Genomic DNA, 22,298 nt, shown 5'->3' with positions numbered 1-22,298 from the left:
GGGACAGTCGCAACATCTGGTTGGAAAGCAAAACAATCCCCGGCTTGGTCTACATCATTATAGTAGGCAATGGTACCCTTTTGGATTTGACGGCACTCGTTACTGAAGTTTGTGAAGGAGCACTTCTGCGTTACTGAAGGAGCACTTCTGCCTGTCCACCAGTAAGCACCAGGACGCCTTTCGCGATGGAAATGCCTTGTGTGAGCAAAAGAGCGACTATGTCCTCCGCTGTCACATTTTTATAGCAAGGCCACCCACTGGACACCGACACAAGGCAGCAAGATCTCGGTGGGAGCGTCACATCATCGGCTATTCGCAAATGGCCGCGTGGTTCGTCGCTGCTGTTGTCGGCATACGGATGTGCGCAAAATGTCACCATACGTTCAGGGATGTTGATAACAGCTCCATTATCTTGAAGAAAATCCATTCCCAAAATTAGCTCTTTACAGCAGTCTGGCAACAGGACGAAAGTGGCCACGAAGCTAAAATCCCCAATGTGAAGTCGAGTGGTGCATTTACCCGTGGGAGTCATCAGCTGACCACCAGCACTCCTTATGTGCGGCCCTGTCCACGGTGTCTTGACCTTTCTAAGGCGCTCGGGGAGCTCTTGTCGCATGATTGAAAAGTCAGCGCCAGCGTCGACCAGTGCTGTAACGTGATGTCCGTCAATGAGAACGCTATGATTGGCATGTACAACTTCATCGGCATTAGTGTTCGTCGTCGTGTTCGTTGTCATTGTTGTCATATCTTCTTGCGATGACTGGGGGAACTTTTCGGTGTTTCGACGATTGGCAACCTTGCCCTTGGAGGTCGCAGCAGTTGGTTTCCCCAGCGCGGGCTAGGCGAACGGCCTCTGGCGACGTCCGCGTAGCTCTGAGGGCAATCAGGGTGACGCGCAGGTGATAGAGATCGCAAGCAACGCAGTGCAGTTTTTTGGCCTGGCGACAGTTGATCGGTATCGTGGGCACTATGGTCTTCAGAGCGGAGAGAAGTGGGACGAGAAAAGTTCCCAAACTCGGAATCGCCATGACGGCAATAGCGGGCATTGTGACCGGGTTCTCCACAGCGAAAGCAAATAGGTCAGCGGTCAGCCATGCGCCATAAGTCAGTTCGGCGAACTGGTGGTCATCTCGTAGAATCCCGTTGCCACCAAGGTACGCCAGCGGGTCGTGGCTGGAAGGGTGTCGCCGCAAATGACGGTGAAGTACAACAGACCACATCAGCGTAGCTCGCTGGATGTGGCTCAGGGCTTGGCGCGGGTGGTGTAACGGCTTGCCTCAACTCTTGGTGGACGATTTCGGCAACAGATACGACAGGTGGTTGTTTAGGGGGAACGCAAAGGGCCTGAAGTTCCTCATGCAGTATTTCCCTAATCATTTGTCATAGGAAACTTTTACAGACGGCAGTGTTTTGAGCTGCAGCACTTACTGTCATGTGGTTTGGCAGGCGGTCAAAGTGTCGGCTTCGTTGTTGCAGTGCGCGCTCGATGACAGTCACCTCTCTTATGAATTCATCTACTGTTGTAGGTGGGTTTCGTACGAGGCCCGCAAACACCGGTTCCTTAACACCCTGCATTAGGTGATGCACCTTCTTCCCCTCGGGCATGTCAGAGTCAGCTCATCGAAACAGACGGATCATACCCTCTGTGTACATGGCGGCTGTTTCATTGGGTTTTTGCACGCGGGCCTCAATCAGTTGCTGTGCACGGTCCCGTCGGTCCGAGTTCAAAAATGTGGCGAGGAGCTTGCGACGAAAATTTTTCCAAGATTGGAATGTAGCCTCGCGGTTCTCGTACCACGTGCGAGCGCTATCTTCCAGTGCGAAATATGCATGGCCAAGTTTGTGCTGTTCGCTCCAGTGGTTGGAAACAGCGACCCGTTCGAACTGTTCAAGCCAGTCCTCGACATCCTCGTACTCTTCCCCACGGATAACTTCAGTAATGCGAGGATGTTTAAGAGTCACTTGCGAGGAAACAGTGATCTGCGAGGGAAGGATAACCGTGGATGTGGTAGGAGATGCCATGCTGGAAAGAGGCGGAACAGGTGCGGACTCCTGAGCTGCCATGCTGGAAAGAGGCGGAACAGGTGCGGACTCTGGACTTAGGCCCATTAGGCACCGACTGAATCGGTGCACTGGAGTCGTGACGAGGGGCTGAGTCTCTGGACTAGGTGAACGGGTTCGAGCAAGACTGTCCTGCATCAGGTTGTAGGTTCCAGCACCTCCACCAGTGTCACAACGTCAAAACACAACGGTCTTGCTGCAGAGATCGACACACCAGAAGCAGGTCGGTCTTTTTTAGAACGCGCAAGCGAGTTCTTCTTTTTTTGTCCGTTTCATAGTCCTTCATGGCACATGCACAACTGCCATCATCTTTCTTGAGCAAGCACGTGACAATATAGTTTTTAGAAAGAGCATTTTATTGTCCACACTTTAGTATGCTGCAATACGTACTGGAGTTCTCTTGAAACTGGCAAAAACATTTTTCTTGAGACATATGAGAAATAGCTGTTTTCGAGCGGTAATGAAAGAGTTAAGAACAAAGGCTGCCGATCCCCGGTCTGTTGATGATTAGTTATGTCAAACTATGGCGATGAAATATCGGCGTTCTGCGTGCTTAGTTTTCAGTGTTAGGGCACTGACACACGTAATTGCTGACCGCTGCCGCAGCTGTTCCGAGTGGTCGGTGCACGGCGAGCTTGGCTGGGGTCCACTACCAATGCGCAAGATGCCCATTAGTGGTTCTAAGGAGCCAGCGCGGCCGATGTGATTAGTTGCTTGTGACGAAGCACATTACGGCTTCTTCGCTTTCACATATCCACTAGCACGATGGTCTTGCCCACCAAGTTCGGGGTGGAATTAAGCCTAGTCACAACTTCGAGCAGGAAGCGCGGCTCCCATGTTCATGGCCACGGCGCCCGATGTTTCAAAGTAAGACATGCTTGATCGTGAGTACGAACATTTGTCCCGCGATGGTTTTTGTCACAAAGTTCGAAGTCCTGAGAAGCAGAACTTTCCCGCCAATGAGTCAACACTATGACAGTCGGTTCGAGACGCGCATGTGCGATATTCCCAACAAGTGTAGCATGCAATCATAATCCCATAACTGCACTTCCACTTGCAGCTGCCTTAACTAAGGCCTAATTACATACTGACTTATTGATGACCTGGGAATGCAGGACGTGTGCGAGGACGTCACTGATTTTCTGACACCCACGACATCGCGATGCACAAGAAGCAGACAATGCTATCCTAGAGGCGTATCCCAGAATGAGCATCAGACCAGCGAGGCAAACTGGAGCAACACAGCAGAAGCAGCTAATCAGAGGCCTCGAAATGAATTTCATACACGTGCTTTTAAAACGGGGAATGCTCTTGATGAAATATTTTTACGACGAGCCTAAAATGGTGATGGGCAGTTGTGTGATTGCGCAGATAGAAGTGTTAGAAAAACGCTGGCTTTTTTTTCTTTTTACTTCCACAATGATTTTCACCGCCTCGGCAGGTGCAAAAAAAACTTTTTACAGCACTTTTACGTAGTTTTCAGTGAAGAGATTTTGGAATCTGATAGAAAAAAGGTTATGGAAACTGAAAATGTGGTTTAAATAAAATCAATTTTTTATACTCCATTGAGAATATGACTCTTAATGCTCTCCGGTTACAACAGTCTCATTCAGCATTTAAATGAAAATCTATTGTAACAGTACTTGGGTTTTACGTACTCCTTTTACAACAGACCAAAAACCCTTCATGATGGAGGTCTGTTGTAATGAGGTTATACTGTACGTAGTGACCAAATGATTACAGCCAGTTGATAGTTTATGCTCTTTATATCTATTCTGTTTTTCTTCCTGTGTTCATCCGATTGTATGTGCAATGATTTCGTCCACATACATGCACCTATGACGGTCGATGCATTAGCATGGCCCCGCCATGGTTGTCTAGTGGCTAAAATACTCGGCTGCTGACCCGCAGGTCGCGGGATCCAATCCCGGCTGTGGCGGCTGCATTTCCGATGGAGGTGGAAATGTTGTAGGCCCATGTACTCAGATTTGGGTGCACGTTAAAGAACCCCAGGTGGTCAAAATTTCCGGAGCCCTCCACCACAGCGTCTCTCATAATCAAATGGTGGTTTTGGGACGTTAAACCCCACAAATCAATCAATGCATCAGCATGCTTTTTTGATAACTTCTTGCTCAGCAAGAAGTTCTGAAATACAGCTATCGGAAGATGCAACCAGTAAAAAACCACACGAAGAGAGCAAAAGAGAACAGCCAAAAAGTACAAGCATTTGTCTTGCCTTGTTGATTTACTTTGCTGTTTTCGTGTGGTTTTTGCTAGTTTCATCTTCTGATTACTATGAACCAACTTGCCCAGAAGCTGCGTTACTAGAATACAGCTGCATTCTGGTGAAACCAATCTTTAAGACCCATTACAGTGAGGTATAACATGGAGAGAATTGAACACGCTCTGAAAAATGGAGGAAGCGTTAAAGCAGTGAAGAGGAAACTTGGGATAAGCAAAAATTGGATGTATGCACTAAGGAACAAAAAAGGCAAAGTAACTACCAATATGGATAGGATAGTTAAAATGGCGGAGGAGTTTTATAGAGATCTGTACAGTAGCCCGGACAACCACGACTTTAATACTATAAGAACCAGCAGTAACACAGATGACACCCCACCAGTAATGATAGAAGAAATCAGAAAAGCTTTGGAGAGCATGCAAAGAACCAAGGCTGCTGGTAAAGATCAAGTAACATCAGATCTGCTGAAAGATGGAGGACAGATTGTGTTAGAAAAACTAGCCATCCTGTTTACAAGGTGTCCCCTGACGGGTAGAGTACCAGAGTCTTGGAAGAACGCTAACATCATCTTAATACATAAGGAAGGAGATGACAAGGACTTGAAGAATTACAGGCCGATCAGCTTGCTCTCTGTAGTATACAAGCTATTTACAAAGGTAATTGCTAACAGAGTAAAGAAAACATTACAATTCAATCAACCAAAGGAACAAGCAGGATTTCGAACAGGCTACTCAACAATCGACCACCTTCATACTATCAATCAGGTAATAGAGAAATGCTCAGAATATAACCAACCACTATATATAGCCTTCATAGATTATGACACGGCGTTTGATTCAGTAGAAATATCAGCCGTCATGCAGACACTGCAGAATCAGGGCATCAATGAAGTATATATAAACATCCTGGATAAAATCTACAGGGGATCAACTGCTACCATAGTGCTTCATAAAGAAAGCAACAGAATACCAATCAAGAAGGGTGTAAGGCAGGGGGACACGATTTCCCCACTGCTATTTACCGCGTGCTTACAGGAGGTTTTCAGAAGCCTAGAATGGGAACAGTTAGGGATAAGAGTTAATGGAGAGTACCTGTTACAATGTTGGTTCAAATGCAGCGCCCCCACGTGGCGCTGATAGTTGTGTTGAGCTGTGCAAGCCTGGCACAGCAGCGGGTTGGCCGTTTTGGGAAATAATAAAACAGTTCGTTCTGGGCTAAGGGCTCAAGATGTTCTCGTGTTCTTCGCGGGCCTGATGGCCTACTGTTCACGGTTGTCACTACTGCCTGGCCATCAGTTAATCTACACATGTAACAGTACCTTAGTAACCTGCGCTTTGCTGATGACATAGCGTTGCTGAGTAACTCAGGGGACGAATTGCAACTCATGATTACAGAGTTAGACAAGGAGAGCATAAAGGTGGGTCTTAATATTAATCTGCAGAAAACGACAGTAATGTACAAAACCCGCAGAAAAGAGCAGTGCTTCGAGATAGGTAATAGTGCACTTCAAGTTGTAAGAGACTGACTACTTAGGGCAGGTAGTAACCGCAGAGCGGAACTGCGAGATGGAAGTAACTAGAAGAATAAGAATGGGGTGGAGCACATTTGGCAAGCACTCTCAAGTTATGACAGGTAGATTACCACTATCCTTCAAGAGGAAGGTATATAACAGCTGTATCTTGCCGATACTTAGCTACCGAGCAGAAACCTGGAGACTTACAAATATTTATTTATTTAATACATACTGCGGACCACACTTCGGTCCAAGCAGGAGGGCATGGCGTAATACAAAGAGAAATACAATACACGCAAAACAAAAACAAAACAGTGCACAGTTACTCAGTATCGCAAGTACTAGATTCGATTGTCTGGTTCCAGTCTGAAATGGTGCGTGGAAGAAATGAAAATTTGAACGTGTCCGTTCTCGCGATGTACGGAGTTAGTGCATTTGGTTGGTGATGTCTTGTCGGTCTTGTGTTTAATGGAGAAAGAAAAGGGGTTGGATCAAGGGAAAGTTTGCGATTGTATAAAAGAGACAGAAAATCAAGGCGGGACTTCTTTCTACGATCCTGAAGGGAAGGAATATTATTAGCTAGCATTAGGTCTGTGGGGGAGTCCGTTCGCAAAAACCTAGAATAAACAAACCGAATGGCCTTCCGCTGAATCCTTTCAAGTTTTTTAACGTTTTGTTTAGTATGGGGGTCCCACACGATACTCGCATACTCCAGCTTCGGCCTAACGAAAGTGAAATAACTAAGAAGCTTTACGTTTGGAGGGGAATTTCTGAGCTTATATCTTAGGAAGCATAATTTCCGAAAGGCAGACGAGCAAATATTATCTATGTGCATGTTCCATGATAATTTGTTTGTTAGCGTAACGCCGAGGTACTTATAACTGTCAACCTGTTTGAGAGAAGACGATCCTAATTTATACACGTGTTCACTAGGGTTTTTCTTTCTCGTTACACAGAGATATACACTTTTTTCCAAATTTAATTCCATTCCCCATTCTACACACCACTCCCGCACGTTTTCAATGTTTTTCTCGAGTTCGTTCTGATCATTAGTACATGTGACTTCCCGAAACAAAACACAGTCATCAGCGAACAATCGAATTTGAACAGTAGGGTCAACAACAGTTACTAAATCGTTAATATACAACAAAAAAAAGCAATGGTCCCAAAACACTATCTTGTGGGACCCCAGAGGTGACAGGAAGACACCGAGATTCTTCTTCGTTAATTTTTACAAGCTGTTGGCGGTTGGATAGGTAGGCTGCAATCCAGGAAACAAAAATATCCGGAATGTGAATGTTTTTAAGTTTTTCTATTAGTTTGTCGTGTGGTACCTTGTCGAAAGCTTTTTTGAAATCTAAAAATATAGCATCAATTTGGCCGTTATTGTCAAGACACGCTGCGAACGAATGAATTATTGTCATCAATTGGGTTGCCGTGGAATAACCTTTTCTAAAACCATGTTGAAAATTTGTTAGTACGGCATTTTCGTCTAGAAATTCAAAAATCTGTTTGGAAATAATATGTTCAATGATCTTGCATCATTGAGACGTTAAAGATATCGGACGGTAATTTTGAAAGCTGGACCGGTCACCTTTTTTAAAAACGGGAACAATCAGAGCCATCCTCCAGTCACTCGGCGGCTTCCCAGTGGACAAAGAAGTACGAAATATTACTACAAGAAACTTAGCAAGTATTTCGGCATATCTGCGTAAAAAGGCGTTTGTAATCTGGTCTGCACCACATGAAGACTTGGTTTTCAAATTTAACAGCATAGATAGTACACCAGAGTAAGATACAAAGTCAGCGTCATAAATGCCAGGATCTGATATTAACAGTGGATACGTTTGCGCAGGAGAAAACACACTGTGAAAATAATGATTAAGATATTTAGCAATAATTGCAGGGTCAGAAACGAGGTCCCCATCGATTTTCATTTCCCTTACAGGCTGCCTTTTATCAGTAATGTAATGCCAAAACTTATCAGGATCATTTTTTATGAAGTTTGGTAGGAGGGTTTGAAAGTAGTGGTCCTTTGAGCAGCGCACTGCGTTTTGCAAACAATTTTTAATCTCAGTGATAACGTCAAACTGTGCCTTCTTCTTTTTTAATCTTTTAAGTTTGCGTTTCAAGTGAACAATTTTGCGTGTTATTCAGGGTGTACACTTGTGAATTTTTTTGCGCTTGCTCGGTGTAAAGTTGTCAAGGCAGTAATGGCACATGTCTTTGAACCGGCCCTATAGGTTGCAAACGTCATCACCATCAAAATTAGCAAGACATATTTCTAGATGGTCAAGTACAGATTTGTCATTAGCTCGTGAGTAATCTTTGAAGCGCCGTGTCGTCGACCTATCTTGGGAGCTTAACTTGAGAAGGGGTAAAGTAACGCATACTAAGTGGTGGTCAGATATCCCGGGTTCTTTTGTAACAGAGTATCGGTCAAAATTACGGGGAATAAATACAAGATCCAGAAGGGAACTACAAGGGCCCTGTACACGAGTCGGTTCGTTTACTACTTGCATTAGGTTATGTGTAAGCATGATATCAAACGCTATGTTTGTGTGTTTCAAAAACTCTGAACCAGCCATCAATCGTTTCCAGTCAATCCCTGGAAGGTTAAAGTCCCCAATCAGAAGAACTTTGCTGTTCACATATTTCGACATGTGCTCTCGAAGTCTAGTTAGATATTCTGATGGGGAATCAGGAGGCCTGTAAAGCGCGTAAAAAATGAAAGAGTACCCCCAGCACAAAACCTTCATGCACAGGCATTCAAGTTCGTCGATATCAGGCAACAAAACGACCCGTATGTTGTTCTTCAAAAGAACACCCACGCCCCCGCCTCTGGAAGCCCTGTCTTTACGTAAGATCTGATAGGATGCGGGAAAGACGCTGTCATCTGATATGTCGCTTCGGAGCCAAGTTTCAGTCACTACGACAACGTGCGGGTCATTTCGAAGCAAGATAATTTCAAGCTGGTCAGTTTTATTTATTAGACTACGAGCATTCAGGTTCAGCAGGCGCAGTTGCTTTTCTTTGGTTGGGTTCGCATTATTGTTAGGGGTGTTCCTGGTTTTTCGGTTGATTGGCCTTTTGGAAGTATTTTTGATCACGATGCGTTGTTTAATGCCTGAGCCTGTTGCCTCGTCTGTGAACAATTTGGCTTTCGTTCGTCGTTTTTTCGTAGGAGTAGGCGTTCATTTTTTTCGGTATCCCAAGTGTAAACGTTGCTATTGATGAATAGTTTGTCGAAAATTAGCGACACTTTCTCTTTTTTGTCGCGGTTTGGTTTCGAACTTGCCCACAGTTTACGTCTGACATCTCGCACTCTACGGGAGAAATCTGAACCTTTTAGCTTAGATCCTTGCTTAAGAATTGAGATCTTGTCGTGTGCGTCTTGCAGCTTAAAAATAACTGGTCTAATCTTGTTTGGTGCAGGCTTACCTATTCGATGGATGCGCTCAATCCTAATTGGTTCAAGCTCCAACAAGTCTTGAATTACTTCTTTGTTGACAACGTGTTCAAGTGTGTCACTGGTCTCGTTGTCCCTTTCCAGTAAGCCGTACACTATTACGTTTGATCTTCTACTATGGTTTTCGAGCTGATCAACCTGCTTTTCTAGTTGATGAATTACGGTGCTCATAGAAGCTATTTGAGTTTGGCAAGCAGCAATTTTGTTCTCTAAAATAGTCAAGGCGTCCAATTTTTTCTCTATATCGGTTAGTCGCTTTTCTTTTATGTCCTTTATGTCAGTAGCTATGCTCTCTAGTTGTTTAGCAATTTTAGCCAAATCAGGACCAGGATTGGTCTCAATGTCTCCGCCCAGAAGGAGCAGTTGTCGCAACAAGCCAGAAACATCATAAAACACACCAGAAGACCATGGGCACGGCAGCACAAGTAAGAACGGGTCGCCTGAGCGAAAGCATTTTCCGTAACGCCTGCTCACCTGTAGAAGGAAGACAAACGGATTTTGAGACCACCGCATACTGGCTGTGCCGCCGTGCCCAGTGGCCGAGGAGTGAACAGGACGCTCATATATAGCCGGAATCTGCAACGGCGCCACCTGGACGGCTTCTGGTATCAGTGATGCCCACGTGGCTGATATCTGTAGAGGCAGGTGGTCCGGGTGTGCAGTTGATGACCGGCAAGGAAAGATGAGGCTGGTCGCAGGGTGCGGCGCATGCGCATCTCCCACTCGCAGATCGAAAGGTTCGGCAAAAAGGGGGCCCAGCAATCCAAGGAACTGTAGAAGGAAGACAAACGGATTTTGAGACCACCGCATACTGGCTGTGCCGCCGTGCCCAGTGGCCGAGGAGTGAACAGGACGCTCATATATAGCCGGAATCTGCAACGGCGCCTCCTGGACGGCTTCTGGTATCAGTGATGCCCACGTGGCTGATATCTGTAGAGGCAGGTGGTCCGGGTGTGCAGTTGATGACTGGCAAGGAAAGATGAGGCTGGTCGCAGGGTGCGGCGCATGCGCATCTCCCACTCGCAGATCGAAAGGTTCGGCAAAAAGGGGGCCCAGCAATCCAAGGAACTGTAGAAGGAAGACAAACGAATTTTGAGACCACCGCATACTGGCTGTGCCGCCGTGCCCAGATTGTGCCCAGAATATGGTTCAGATTAAATTGAGGACGACACAGCGAGCAATGGAAAGAAAAATGGTAGGTGTAACCTTTAGAGACAAGAAGAGAGCAGAGTGGATTAGGGAACAAATGGGGGTTAAGGATGTCATAGCTGAAATCAAGAAGAAATGGTCATGGACAGGACATGTAGTGCGTAGACAGGGTAACCGCTGGTCATTAAGGGTAACTAACTGGATTCCCAGAGAAGGCAAGCGGGTTAGGGGGAGACAAAAGGTTAGGTGGGCAGATGAGATTAAGAAGTTTGCGGGTATAAATTGGCAGCAGCAAGCACAGGACCGAGTTAACTGGCGGAACATGGGAGAGGCCTTTGTCCTGCAGTGGACGTAGTCAGGCTGATGATGATGATGATGACAGTGGCAAACGAATAAGGACAAGAGTGGTGGCTTAAGGCTGAAAAAATCATGAACTTGTTCATGGTCCTCGCTTGAAATAATGTTTCAGGCTTTTAAGGAGAGTGCGACATGCAGCAAGTTCAAAAACTCTGAAGTTGCCAGTGTGGGTGGAGACACCGCAGAGAGTGGAGACACCTTTTGACAATGAAGAGCATTCCGCAATCACTGCCTTGGATACAATAGGTGCTAGCTCACACTCTCATGCTGCGAACCACCCAACAAAACAAATGGGAGAACCCCTGCTTTTTGTAGGTCATTTGGTAGAGCAGTAGATGTATTCATTGTATATTGGAAGTATTTTATTGCTGTCGGTTCGGGCTCCTCTAATAACAAGAGTATGTTTTTTTTTTTTTGTGCACTTTCCTTAATTTACATTTGCATCCCATTTACTACATATCAGCTAAAAACTAAGCTTTTCATAGATTCGTTAGAATGTGTCTAACAGAGAAAAAATCCTCTCAAACTATTCTCCTCATTTTAGAAACATGTAGAAAAAGACAGTGTCTTCCAGCCAAACATTTTCAAGGACTGTTGTCAGGCGTGTTCATACAACTTGTTAATAACCATGCTTCATAGCAGTTTTATATAACAATATTGTTTTGGATGTTTACACTCATACCTCATTATAATGAAGTTACATTTTACACAAAAAGAAGTTGTTCATATTCTGAAATGTGTTATAAAGACAAATTTTGAACATTTCATCTTTTGCAAGATTATTGTACTTGGTTTTCACTAATATTTGGTTGTTTCCATCTTCGTAGGTGCGAGTGTACATACATATTTTCCTTTGCCCAATGTATCTTGCAGCGTCCGCTTCGAGCTGCAGTATTTATCACTGTTGCAGCAGCATTGTGACAATGTGCTTCTTTCCTAGGTGTGCATGTTTATCATGGGTGATGTTTTCTATTGGTGCAGGCTCTGGGGACAAGCGGCGAGACTTGGCTCATGTGCTAGACTTTGTGTCCCAGTTGAAGCACCTGGAGGTGTTGGCTGAGCCGGGCTGCCTCGGCTTTAGCAATGTGCGACCCAGCAGCCTGCCCTTTGATTTGGCACCCTTCCGGAGCCTGCGGACACTGCGGGTGAGACCACCTGTGTCTAGATGATCTCGGGAGCACTTCCGAAAGATTGGAATGGGAGAGGCGAATGACTGAGGTAGCCTGAGAAACGACTTCATCTAACAGAGGGGCAAACAATAATCAAGAACTAAATTCACTCAAGAACAAACAATTACACAATAAATAGCCTGATATAAACTAAAACCAAAACTAACAATAAATCGCATTAGGGCTTACTCATCCCCTGAGCCAGCCTATTTTGCGGCTCTCCTATGGTCGCGTGCTTATCGAATGTCTTGCGATTCGTTATGTCACCGTAAAACTACGACAAAGCGTCCTGTTGCTGAAGCCCTTGCAGTGTTTTCACGGTTGCCTCTGATCAGCCTCCGTTGAGTGAGCTGCTTGGTTCGCTTCCTCGTAACAAGGTCGCCGTCACGTTCGTCGTCGGACTTGAAAGGTTAGCCCTAGCTCTACAGGCCAAGCAGCACTCCTGGCATTGCAGAGTGGAGGTCTGCCGTAAAATCCTGAAGAGAAAGTGCTGCTGGCTGCCTTCAAATCCGAGTGCTGCTTGATGCTTGCTGCAAGTGCGACACTGACTTCTCCCACATTCTACCTCCGGCATGCCACCGAACAATGACCGCTTCTCCTCCGGGGTTCTACATCACGGATCGAGTCCTAGGCCAGTAGTCTTTCTGTGACCAGTTGCGCGCGTGGACGTGGCAGCGGCGCAATACCATCATACATTTTGCCATGTGCCTCGTGTCATGTTTACTCATTACAACCTGTTATGACTGCACACAAACCTGCCTGCTGTTCTTTCTATTTCTGCGAAGAGGTCGACACATGACCTTGACAAAGGTCATGTGTAATATTGTTATTTCTGTAATATTGTCATAGGGTCATGCAGAGGTTGATCTAGCCACTCATTTTAGGGAGTGGGTAGTTACTTGAAGTAACATGGGAGAGGAGGGCGTGGTCATTGCTTTTTGTTTTTACTAGCAGAAAAAACTGCTTCATAGCATAAATAGTTTTAATGTGTGCTCACAGTGGTTTCATCCATTGTGAGTTGGACTACAAGCATTAAAGTGAAGGGGGGTGTGCTGACAGAGATTTTGAGGGCGAGATTGCCCCTACCCCCTGCCCCTCTGGATCTGCCACTGGGGTCATGACATTTAACTATGGCAGCAGTCGATGTTTTACAGATTAAACTTGCAGGAGTCAGTGTTTTGAAGACTAACATTTTATTTAGTCGTGCCTCCGCACCAAAAATAAAATGTCGCTCTACAAGCCATACACACTGTCGATTGATATTGGTGAACAGAACATCAGCCATTGATAACCTGCCAAGCGGCAAAGTGCGTGTGCATTTATATTTTTTTATCGCTTCTTATATTTTGCGTTTTCATAGCAAACTTTCAGTTAGTATGTGCATATGCTGTTTGTTTTTCTTGTGCCAAAATTTTTCGTGCAGTTTAGCTCAGAATGCCTAATGGTCTGTTTACAATAGTGGAAGCTTGGGCTAGGCAAGTTTCTTCAGTGCATGAACATAGGAAAAAAGGACAGAGTAGACAAAAGAGTGCTGACTTACAGCTAACTTTATTTCTTTATTTCACAGATTGGCATAATATATGGGTTGAATAGGACGATACAGAACAAGAATATAAGACAAGCCCAATCAATTTTTCAGTATCAAAGCATGGGACAAGTGCTCGATTGCCCAAAAGCCCAACCAGTTAATCACGTTTTAACTGTGATAAGGCAACAGACAGTTAGCTTATGCAGTTCTCACCCAGTAAGTGCATTTTTTCCGCTTCAATAATTTCACGGGTAAGCTGTTTTTATGCCTTGCCATTATAGTGCACTGATCGAAGAGGGTGCTGCAACCGCAATCACGGCAATGGATGCCAAGGAGCCCTTGATTGATTGATTTGTGGGGTTTAACGTCCCAAAACCACCATTTGATTATGAGAGATGCCGTAGTGGAGGGCTCTGGAAATTTTGACCACCTGGGGTTCTTTAACGTGCACGCAAATCTGAGTACACAGGCCTACAACATTTCCGCCTCCATCGGAAATGCCAAGGGGCCCTTGTACCACACTGTGCACATTAATTCAGTGCTTTCAGAGACTGCCATTTATGCACCTGCCAATTTAGCCGACAAGGGCTTTTTTGGTTTGTCGGTTCTCTGCATGACAGTCACCAGCTTTTCTGCCACCGAAACAAGCACATGTAACCAGCTTTTGTGTGATGCTGTACTTGTAGAGCAAAGCTGTGATGCACCGCAGGGGGCGTTATGCAGAGCCGACGAACCGGAAAAGGGTAGCGGTGTCAGAAGAGTTGGCCGGTTGTACTACCATATGTGCACGTCTCACACAAGTTAAAAAATATTGGCCTGGTCGCCAGTGTTCAGGTGTTTTTTTTCTGCACCTGGAAAATTTCGGAGACTATGCAAGTACCTTGCACAAACTTTGCCCCTAGTTCTGTTGAGCATAGGTCACACTACGTCCCATGCATAGTGGGCGTCATCTCATTCGATTCCACCGACGCGTGGGAAGGCCTATGTCCACAAAACCGGCAGGTATGCAAACTCCAAGAGCACCAAAATAATGTGCACAATGTGGTGCAAGGGCACCTTGGCCTCTCCAAGGTGCCCTTGCATCCCCCCCTGCGATTGATGTGCGATAATGGCACGGCAGAGGACTCAGCTTACCTGCAAGCTTACTGAAGCGGAAAAAATACACTGAGAACTGCGTGGGGCTCCCCATTTGTTACTTCATATTACCTGCTTGGGCTTTAGACCCATCGAGTACCCGTCACATGCTTTGATACTGATACATTGATTGGGCTTGTCTTTTATCTTCCTGTTCTGTATCGGGGGTCTACCAACCTGGAAAACCTGGAAAAGTCAAAGAATTTCTGAAAAACATGGCCAAATCATGGAAAATGACAGCAGCTCTGTTGGGCCATCACAAAAATAAGCTTTATTATCTATCAAAGCTTAAAAAGTCTCTCTTCCAACTGTAACTGCAGTGAGCTTCCTAGAAGAGGTGTGAAAAAAAAAAGACAGTGCATAACTGTTGCTTCTTAGTGTAAACGCGAAAGGATACACTGACCCATGTAACACAAAGTTTGCTGACGGTTCGGCACCCGATATGGGAGAGAGCCTTGTTCACAATAAACACCATAAGAAAGGCACAGCATACTTAAGGGGGCACATGGGTCTTGAAAGCGATAAAATAGCGAAAAGCTGATTTTTCAATTTTGTTGGTATTGCATTCAGGACATCTTCCTGCACGTTCTCACAAAATTCAAGGCTTGTAGAATGTATAGTTTTGCCAGGAGAGAGTATTTACTTCACGAACTATCTAGTTTCACTCACAGGAAATGACCAACTGTCGATGCAGAGGGGGAGAGGGGGTTTTCAGTAGCCTTTCAGGCAGCTGCTAAGCGGAGCCAGAGAAGAAAGCCCCACCCAGATTATTCTCCAGGCGCCTTCTGAGCCACTGGCAGTTGTAATTGTGCTCATCCAAAAGATAAAGAGCTTTTTTTCACATGGTCACTAGTTTTCCCATTTTTCTCAGAACACTTTTTTTTGGGTTGTCTCCACTTTTCTGGGGACTGTTGTTACCCTTCTAATCACCCAATTCTAATAGGATTTTTTTTATCTGATAGCTAGGCTTCCAAAGAGTGCAAGATGCTTGTAGTGCAATGTTTCTTACCGTGAAAAATTTTGAAAATCTGGGTAAACAATAGACAGCGAATTCATGTTTCAAGTTTAAGGTTTTAACTTTTGTAACTTCGGATAAAATAAGTGTAGGACCATGAAATTATGCTTCGTGCATTCATTGAGCATTCAGGAATATATAAATGTAACCTATAGCTTTCTTATTGCAATACATTTTTTGCCAGTCATCCCAGAAGTAAAAAACAGAAAAAGCTGTATGTTTTTTCTGCACGAGATACACAAAAACTAGTTGAATATTTATTATCAGCACATTAAACTACATATTACCTGCATGTTTCATTATTCTAGCAGCAGTTGCAATAGATATTTCACACAAGGCCCATGTGCCCCCTTAAGTACTCCTAAATATGTCATGTAAGCAGCGAGAGTACATTGTCAGAAGCGTCCCATCACTCTTGTTCAGCGTATGTACAGTTGTCTGTATCTAGATTCCAGGTGCAGGCATGATACAAGCTTCTTTTAGATGCGGAGCATTTTAGAGTCGCACCTCGCGAATCCGGCGTTGGTGGTGGTGTCTACACCCCTACTGTGCATGCTTGCGTCTCGTGCCAACTGTCGCTCTTCCCTCCCCCTCTGTCTTGCATTGCAAGGCCGATATAGGCAGCATCTGTTTGTAAAAACTGGCTGCTCCCGCTGCACAACTGTTCACTGGCCACCGTATATACAGTTGAACACGGATATTGAACCCACATATATCAAATTTTCGGGTATATCGAACTCTTAAGTTTTTACTTCTGAAATTCCTTTGTAAGAGTATAGAAATTCGCACGATTATGTCGAACGATATTTTTACCTGCCATTCAGCTATATTGAACTCCGCGCGAGCTGGAAGGTGCGCGTTGACACTCGCAGTGCCCGGCAACCTCCGCCAAAACCCTAAACGCTCGTGGCACGAGGGCTCGGACTGCACAATCTCTAGCTTGCAAACCGACATTTCTTTTTTTTCTCTTTCTCATGCTTTCTCCGCGTACCTGTCGACTCGGAGAGCAGGAACAAAAGAGCCAACGTCCTCCTCCTTTTGTTTTCTCTTTTATTTTTTGTTGCTGTTTTGAAAGTTTCGATCAGCTAACCACAGCTCGTGCTTTTTGGTGTTGCCCTCTTAGGTGGTAATCACCTTGCGAGTGTTTTTTTGCATCCGTTGTCGCATCGCCTACGTACCATCGCATGCGCAGCATTTCTCTCTTGAGTGCATGGTGTACAACGCCGCTGTGGACTCTTTGAATTGTCCAGCATCAAGAAGCGCAAGACCCTTGACTTTGTAACGAAGTTGAAGGCTATTCAGAGTGTTGAGGCGGGTGTGAAATGTTCGGCCATCGCGGACGACTTCGGGATACTACGAAGCACTCAGAGTATCTTGTCGGTGAACAAAGCAGATATCAAGGCAAAGGCAAAAGGCAGTGGAGCAGCAAATGTTGGTACCTTGTCATGTGCGCGCTCCTGCCCCTGGAAATGTAGACAAGGCACTTTATGCCTGTCTGTTTTTTAGAAGTGTGCATGAAGACCATTCCAGTGGATGGCCCGCTGCTGATCCCCAAGGCCAAGTTGTTTGTCGCTGCACCTGGTGAAATAACTTAGCCGACTACACAAGGTGGCTTCACCGATTTAAGCAGCGTGAAAACATCGTTGGCAAAACCATTTCTGGCGAAAGCGAAGCTGTCAGCAGCCAGGACATCCAGCAGAGGATGACAAAGGAGTGGCCGGAAATCTCCGCAGAGTTTTCTCTCCCAGAGATCTTCAACACATGGTGAGAGGTGAAGACGGACACAGTGGTTCACTACTTCTGCAAGGCAGGCTTCGATACGGTGGAACTTCGAAAACCGGTGAAGACGACGACGAGCGCATATACGACGCATTTAATGGGTTGTTATCCGGCTTCCTGGCAGCAGTTCTACACAAAATGTCTGCGGACGATTTTCTGGAAGCAGGCTTCAATGTCCAAGCCCTTGCGAGCTTCGTTGACAAGGACAAAGCAGCTGTGGTCGCAGGTACTCAGAATGTCCAGGCTGACAGCTTATGTGACGAGGAGTGTGGTCCAGACGAGGCGCTGGCTACACGCAAGTATTTCGCCACTGAAGTGGCGGCAGCGTTCGGCAACCATTCGCCATTGTATCAGCTACATGGAGGGAACCGGGCTGTCGCAACTGAACAGCCTTGATAAAATCGAGACAAGCGTCTTCAACTTTATTTAGAAAACGAAGAAGCAGGCCAAGGTCAGTGTTGTTGTTTTTTTTCACGCAAATAAAACATTCTGTTGTGGCGTGTGTGGGAAATTAGTTGTAATTCTTTAATGCGCCTATTGTAGATGATGGTCTGCTACAGGTAAGTTCTTAGAGCCTGTATTTCTTTAGATAGAATTTTCGATATATCGAACTAATTCACGATCTCCTTCAAGTTAGGTATATCCGTGTTCGATTATATGTCATCACTGAATCAGGTGTTAGTAGTAATTCAGTCAAAGGCGTCTTTACTTGGCTTTCGCTTAATTTGACGCTTTTCTTAACTCGAGTAGATCAACAGTACCATGGCTGCTGGATAAAAAATAGTCTTTTATTCAGCAGCCGTGAAGTACCTTCAACCACTAGTGGGGCACAACCCAACATCAGTGTCCCACCACTCCTTAAAAGCAATGCTTCTCCTTCATTCAGTATATATGAATAATAAAGACGAAATAACAATTAAGCATTCCCGAATCATGTACAATTATGCAACCATTCTGTGATGCATTTACTCGAGTCCCCCCCCCCCCCTCCCCTGTGGGAAGATGCGGGCTTTTTCTTTGTTCAGAACACACGCGTTTGACCAATCTGCTTGGTAGTCTGTAGATTCCACATGTTCAACGAGGGCAGTTAAGGCCTAGAGTTGTTTCGTTGCACCATATTTGTGTTTAACTCTTTTCTTGAAATTGCCAGTTTCACTGATGTACTGGTTCTCCCAATTGTGGCAGCCTATGGCAGAAACAAGACCAAGGAAATCTCTGCTCAGCAACTTGTCCTTCACATTGGCTAAAGAATTCCTTAGCTTCCTTGTTGATGTATGCACTATTTTGATATGTGTTGCTTCTACATATCGCATGGCATACCTGACTTTTGAACAAAAACATTACTCACATCTGTAAATTTATGCATGTTTGTCTAGGCCATGATTTCGGCTCGGCTTGAAGGCTGTCTGGATTGTCTAGGCTAGAACTGCCATCAGCACAAGCTTGCCAGGCTACTCATGCCTTTTATTATTAATACAGTTAAACCTAGATATAAGGAAATTGATAAATATCTGGAAAAATTTATTTCAAAGAGAATTTCATTATATGCCGGTTTGATACGGAAATTCGGAAAATTAACGCACAAATGAAACAAAAAAGGAATTGAAGGCAGAGCTAACCCACACATTATTTTACAATAAAAAACTGCGTTATTATTGCGATGCCAATTATATGGACACTCTTGGCGGGTATTCGCCATCGCCGCAGTGTTCTGTAAGAAGTCCAAATGGATAATGCATATGCCCCTGCGCGTCGTAACTTTCACGAGCGGGTAAAAGCGCGCAAGCGCTGCTGAAGCAGAGATCAAATGAGTCTGCCCATCCCCATCGCCTGAAAAGTGCATAACATCTCCCGCGTGTTGTTAGAACTGCCGTTGAATGCTCAAACAGAAAGTAAACTACCCGTCTTGAATGACCATGAAAGAGCGTGGGGACAGAGGGGGAATCGCTCGAGTAGCAATAATGAACTTAGACTTTAAGGGCGGTCGCGATCGCTGGCGTGCTCGCTATATCGGCGAAAACCAGTGCAGTGTCAATGCGAAGGGACTGTAGAAAAAGAGCACTTCTCCCTGGAGCAGTCGTATTTGCTCACACCAGTGTGTGTGTTTTTTTTTGTACGAGTTTCCCAATATCTGATTCAAAAGAGTTGGCTGCCAGCTTTAATTCTTAAAACATTATAATTTTTTGCTGTGTGATTATTGCATTGCATTGAACGCACTGTCGTGTTGCCAGAACTAATCGGCTAGCGAAAGCTACCAACTCGCACCGTGGCGCAAGAAGGAAGCGCACGACAACCTCCAAAGATCCGTCGTCACCGTGGTCGCGGAGTTTCGATCACCGCCTAATCTGACGCCCCCTCGGTGGTGAGGACAAGGTTGTCTGAAACTAAAAAGAGTCACGGTTTCGCCGCAAGGACGAGCAGTAAATGCGATAGCAAGAACTTTGAATGTAACGCTGACAACGACAAGTAGATTGAAACATGCAGCGCACTGTTCAGGCACAAATGACGCTCGAAAACAACATACACAAGACGAGAGTAAACTAACAACGTTTACTGCTCGACACTTAATGGGCTGTTTAAACAAAAACGAGGCACGAAACATAGTGAGTGCGAACTAGCAAGTGCCCCAGTGTTTGAAAAGCCCATTCTTTTCGCAAACGGCGCCTGTCCCGCGAGCGAAGTGATCTTTGTGTGGCCGGCAACTAAACGCGATTGTTCCAGTGAAATTCGAAGGCGCGCGATGCTTCCCATTGAAGGATAAGCGTGGGCGCACAAGCACCTAGCCCCCCCTCGCGGGGCAAAGTACGCTTGGGAGATAAGTGCGCATCAGCGCATCGTAACGAGCGTGAGTGGCCTTTTTTTTTTTTTTGAGTTGTATTAATATAATTGGTGATGCAACAGCTAACGTCCTCAGCTACACATTTATTGCTGGTGGCTCGTGTTTAAGAGAGGCACTTGTGTAACTTCGGCTGAATTTCTCTTTTCAGTTTAGTTAGATTGTGTAAACAAATCTGCAATTATTTGTTAGCATGACGTCAGGTCAACAGAAGAGTACATAAATCAAGATAACAAACTGACATCCGTGATTCATCTGTGGAATCAAGGTAGCTGTTGCACCTAGACAGATTCTTTCTTGCCACCACATATTAAAACTTTGGCACTTGAAACGCTGTGCCCAGCTTTCATTGCAGCCGTCCGAGGACATTCGTCGCACTTCAAGCGTCAGAGCCAAGAGACGCAATATACAAACATGCAGGTGCTCGTCGGAAAAAGAAAGAAACAAAGAAAATTTTGCAGTATGGCTCCGTTTTTGCAACGTTGTCGTTACTTGTTGTCAAGGCAAGGTACATAGAATACGCGAGTACGTAGTAGTTATTCTTTATTTTTTTCTTTTGTTGAAAAGTATATTTTAGAAGTGCACAAATTAGGCGGGGATGCAAACCAATAGTAAATGCAGCAATCCAGGTCAAATTGAATCTAATCCAATTCACATCTTAAATAGTTGATTCACTAAGTACATTTCAGGTCGATCTAATTTAATTCAGTCCAATCCAGATCCTAAGTGGCGGGGTCTACAGCCACTACTATAAACTAGATCATACTCCTGTGGCAAAACCGGCCAGGCTCCTGTGTCCTCATTTTACACGAATGCTGCGAGATGGCACCACTTCCATGTTTCCTAGCAGCTTTGACTGCTACGTCGGACTATCGCAGGCTCCTTCTAACTTTCATCTGCGGTTACTTTCAACTGGTGTGTTTGCTTCGTGGTTCTTCCTAACATTAAACAGCTGACATGCTGACTGCCTGGCTGATGGGTTTTATTTTGCTCTGATATACATTTTTTTTTTTCACATTTACCGCACGCACTCAGTACATTCGGAGTCTGTCTGGTAAATATGTTTATTATTTTATATGGAGCGCCTGATTTTTTTACCACTCGAGGGTTTGTTTCCAGTGCAGTTTTCCAAGCAGACGTGTCGGTCATGGAGTTTGCTTATAATCGTCATGGAAAACCTGGAAAAGTGAGGCAATTTAGAAATATCATATCGGTAGACACCCTGTGTATTGGCCTTTTCAAAACATATATTTTGCCACTCTGCAAAATAAATTTGTTGTAAATCGGCACTCTTTGGGCCTACTTGGTCCTTTCTTTCTAGGTTTTGGCGCTGAAGAAACCTGCCAATATGACTACTGTCTGTTCTTTTAAATGCATTTATACATGTGCCATAGAAAATTTCAGTGTTATCGCTAGGGGCCACATAAGGTCCAGAACAAATACCTGTGTTTGCGATGCACACATAACATCACCAGAAGGTTCAGAGATTATCCAAAGGGTTCGCAGTGGTTCAGGTGCGGCTTGCTCAAGGCAGCTATTACAGGTGCCGTAACATAACAACGGAAAGGAGCACATATGGAAATATTGTCGCGGCTGGCAATACTGCAGCAATCTTGGAAAAGTTTTCAACAAAGCGCCTGTAATACAAACAGCCCCAGAAATCGCCGTAGGTCACGCTTATTTGTTGGCACGTGAAATACGGTAACGGCGTCCGTTTCCTCCGGGTTAGGGCGGATGCCGGCATGACTCGCGACATTGCCAAGAATTTTCAGGTCTTCGTTGCCTAAATGGCACTTCTGAGATTTGAGAGAAAGCCCAACTCTTCGAATTGCATGAAGAACTGTCTGCAGATGCTGGTTTTGTTGCTCACACGTGTCTGCAAAAACCGTCATGGTGTCAAGGTAAACAAGGCATGATTTCCATTTGAGCCCTAAGAGAACTGTGTCACTGACACTGACCATAGACTGAAAGGCAGGACCTTAAGCTGTGTAGGGGGTCCGTCCTATGTACGGCTGACGTGAAGCCTAACTAATGTTCCAGCTGCAC

At 45.0% G+C, this 22,298-nt stretch overlaps 1 protein-coding gene across 3 annotated transcripts in view; it reads left to right on the top strand.

Moving 5' to 3' along the window:
• Window positions 1–22,298, top strand: part of LOC119166710 (nischarin) — a 289,672-nt gene that overhangs the window by 85,308 nt on the left and 182,066 nt on the right. For all 3 annotated transcript variants that reach the window (XM_075882435.1, XM_075882433.1, XM_075882434.1), the window contains exon 5: window positions 11,773–11,936. In XM_075882435.1, the coding sequence (XP_075738550.1) occupies window positions 11,773–11,936 (164 nt within the window). The remainder of the gene's footprint in view (window positions 1–11,772; window positions 11,937–22,298) is intronic.

This window comes from Rhipicephalus microplus, unplaced genomic scaffold, assembly GCF_043290135.1.
Source record: "Rhipicephalus microplus isolate Deutch F79 unplaced genomic scaffold, USDA_Rmic scaffold_12, whole genome shotgun sequence".
In the NCBI taxonomy this organism is placed as follows: domain Eukaryota; kingdom Metazoa; phylum Arthropoda; class Arachnida; order Ixodida; family Ixodidae; genus Rhipicephalus; species Rhipicephalus microplus.
Note: the sequence above shows the minus strand (reverse complement) of the source record. Positions and strands in the feature narration are given on the sequence as shown.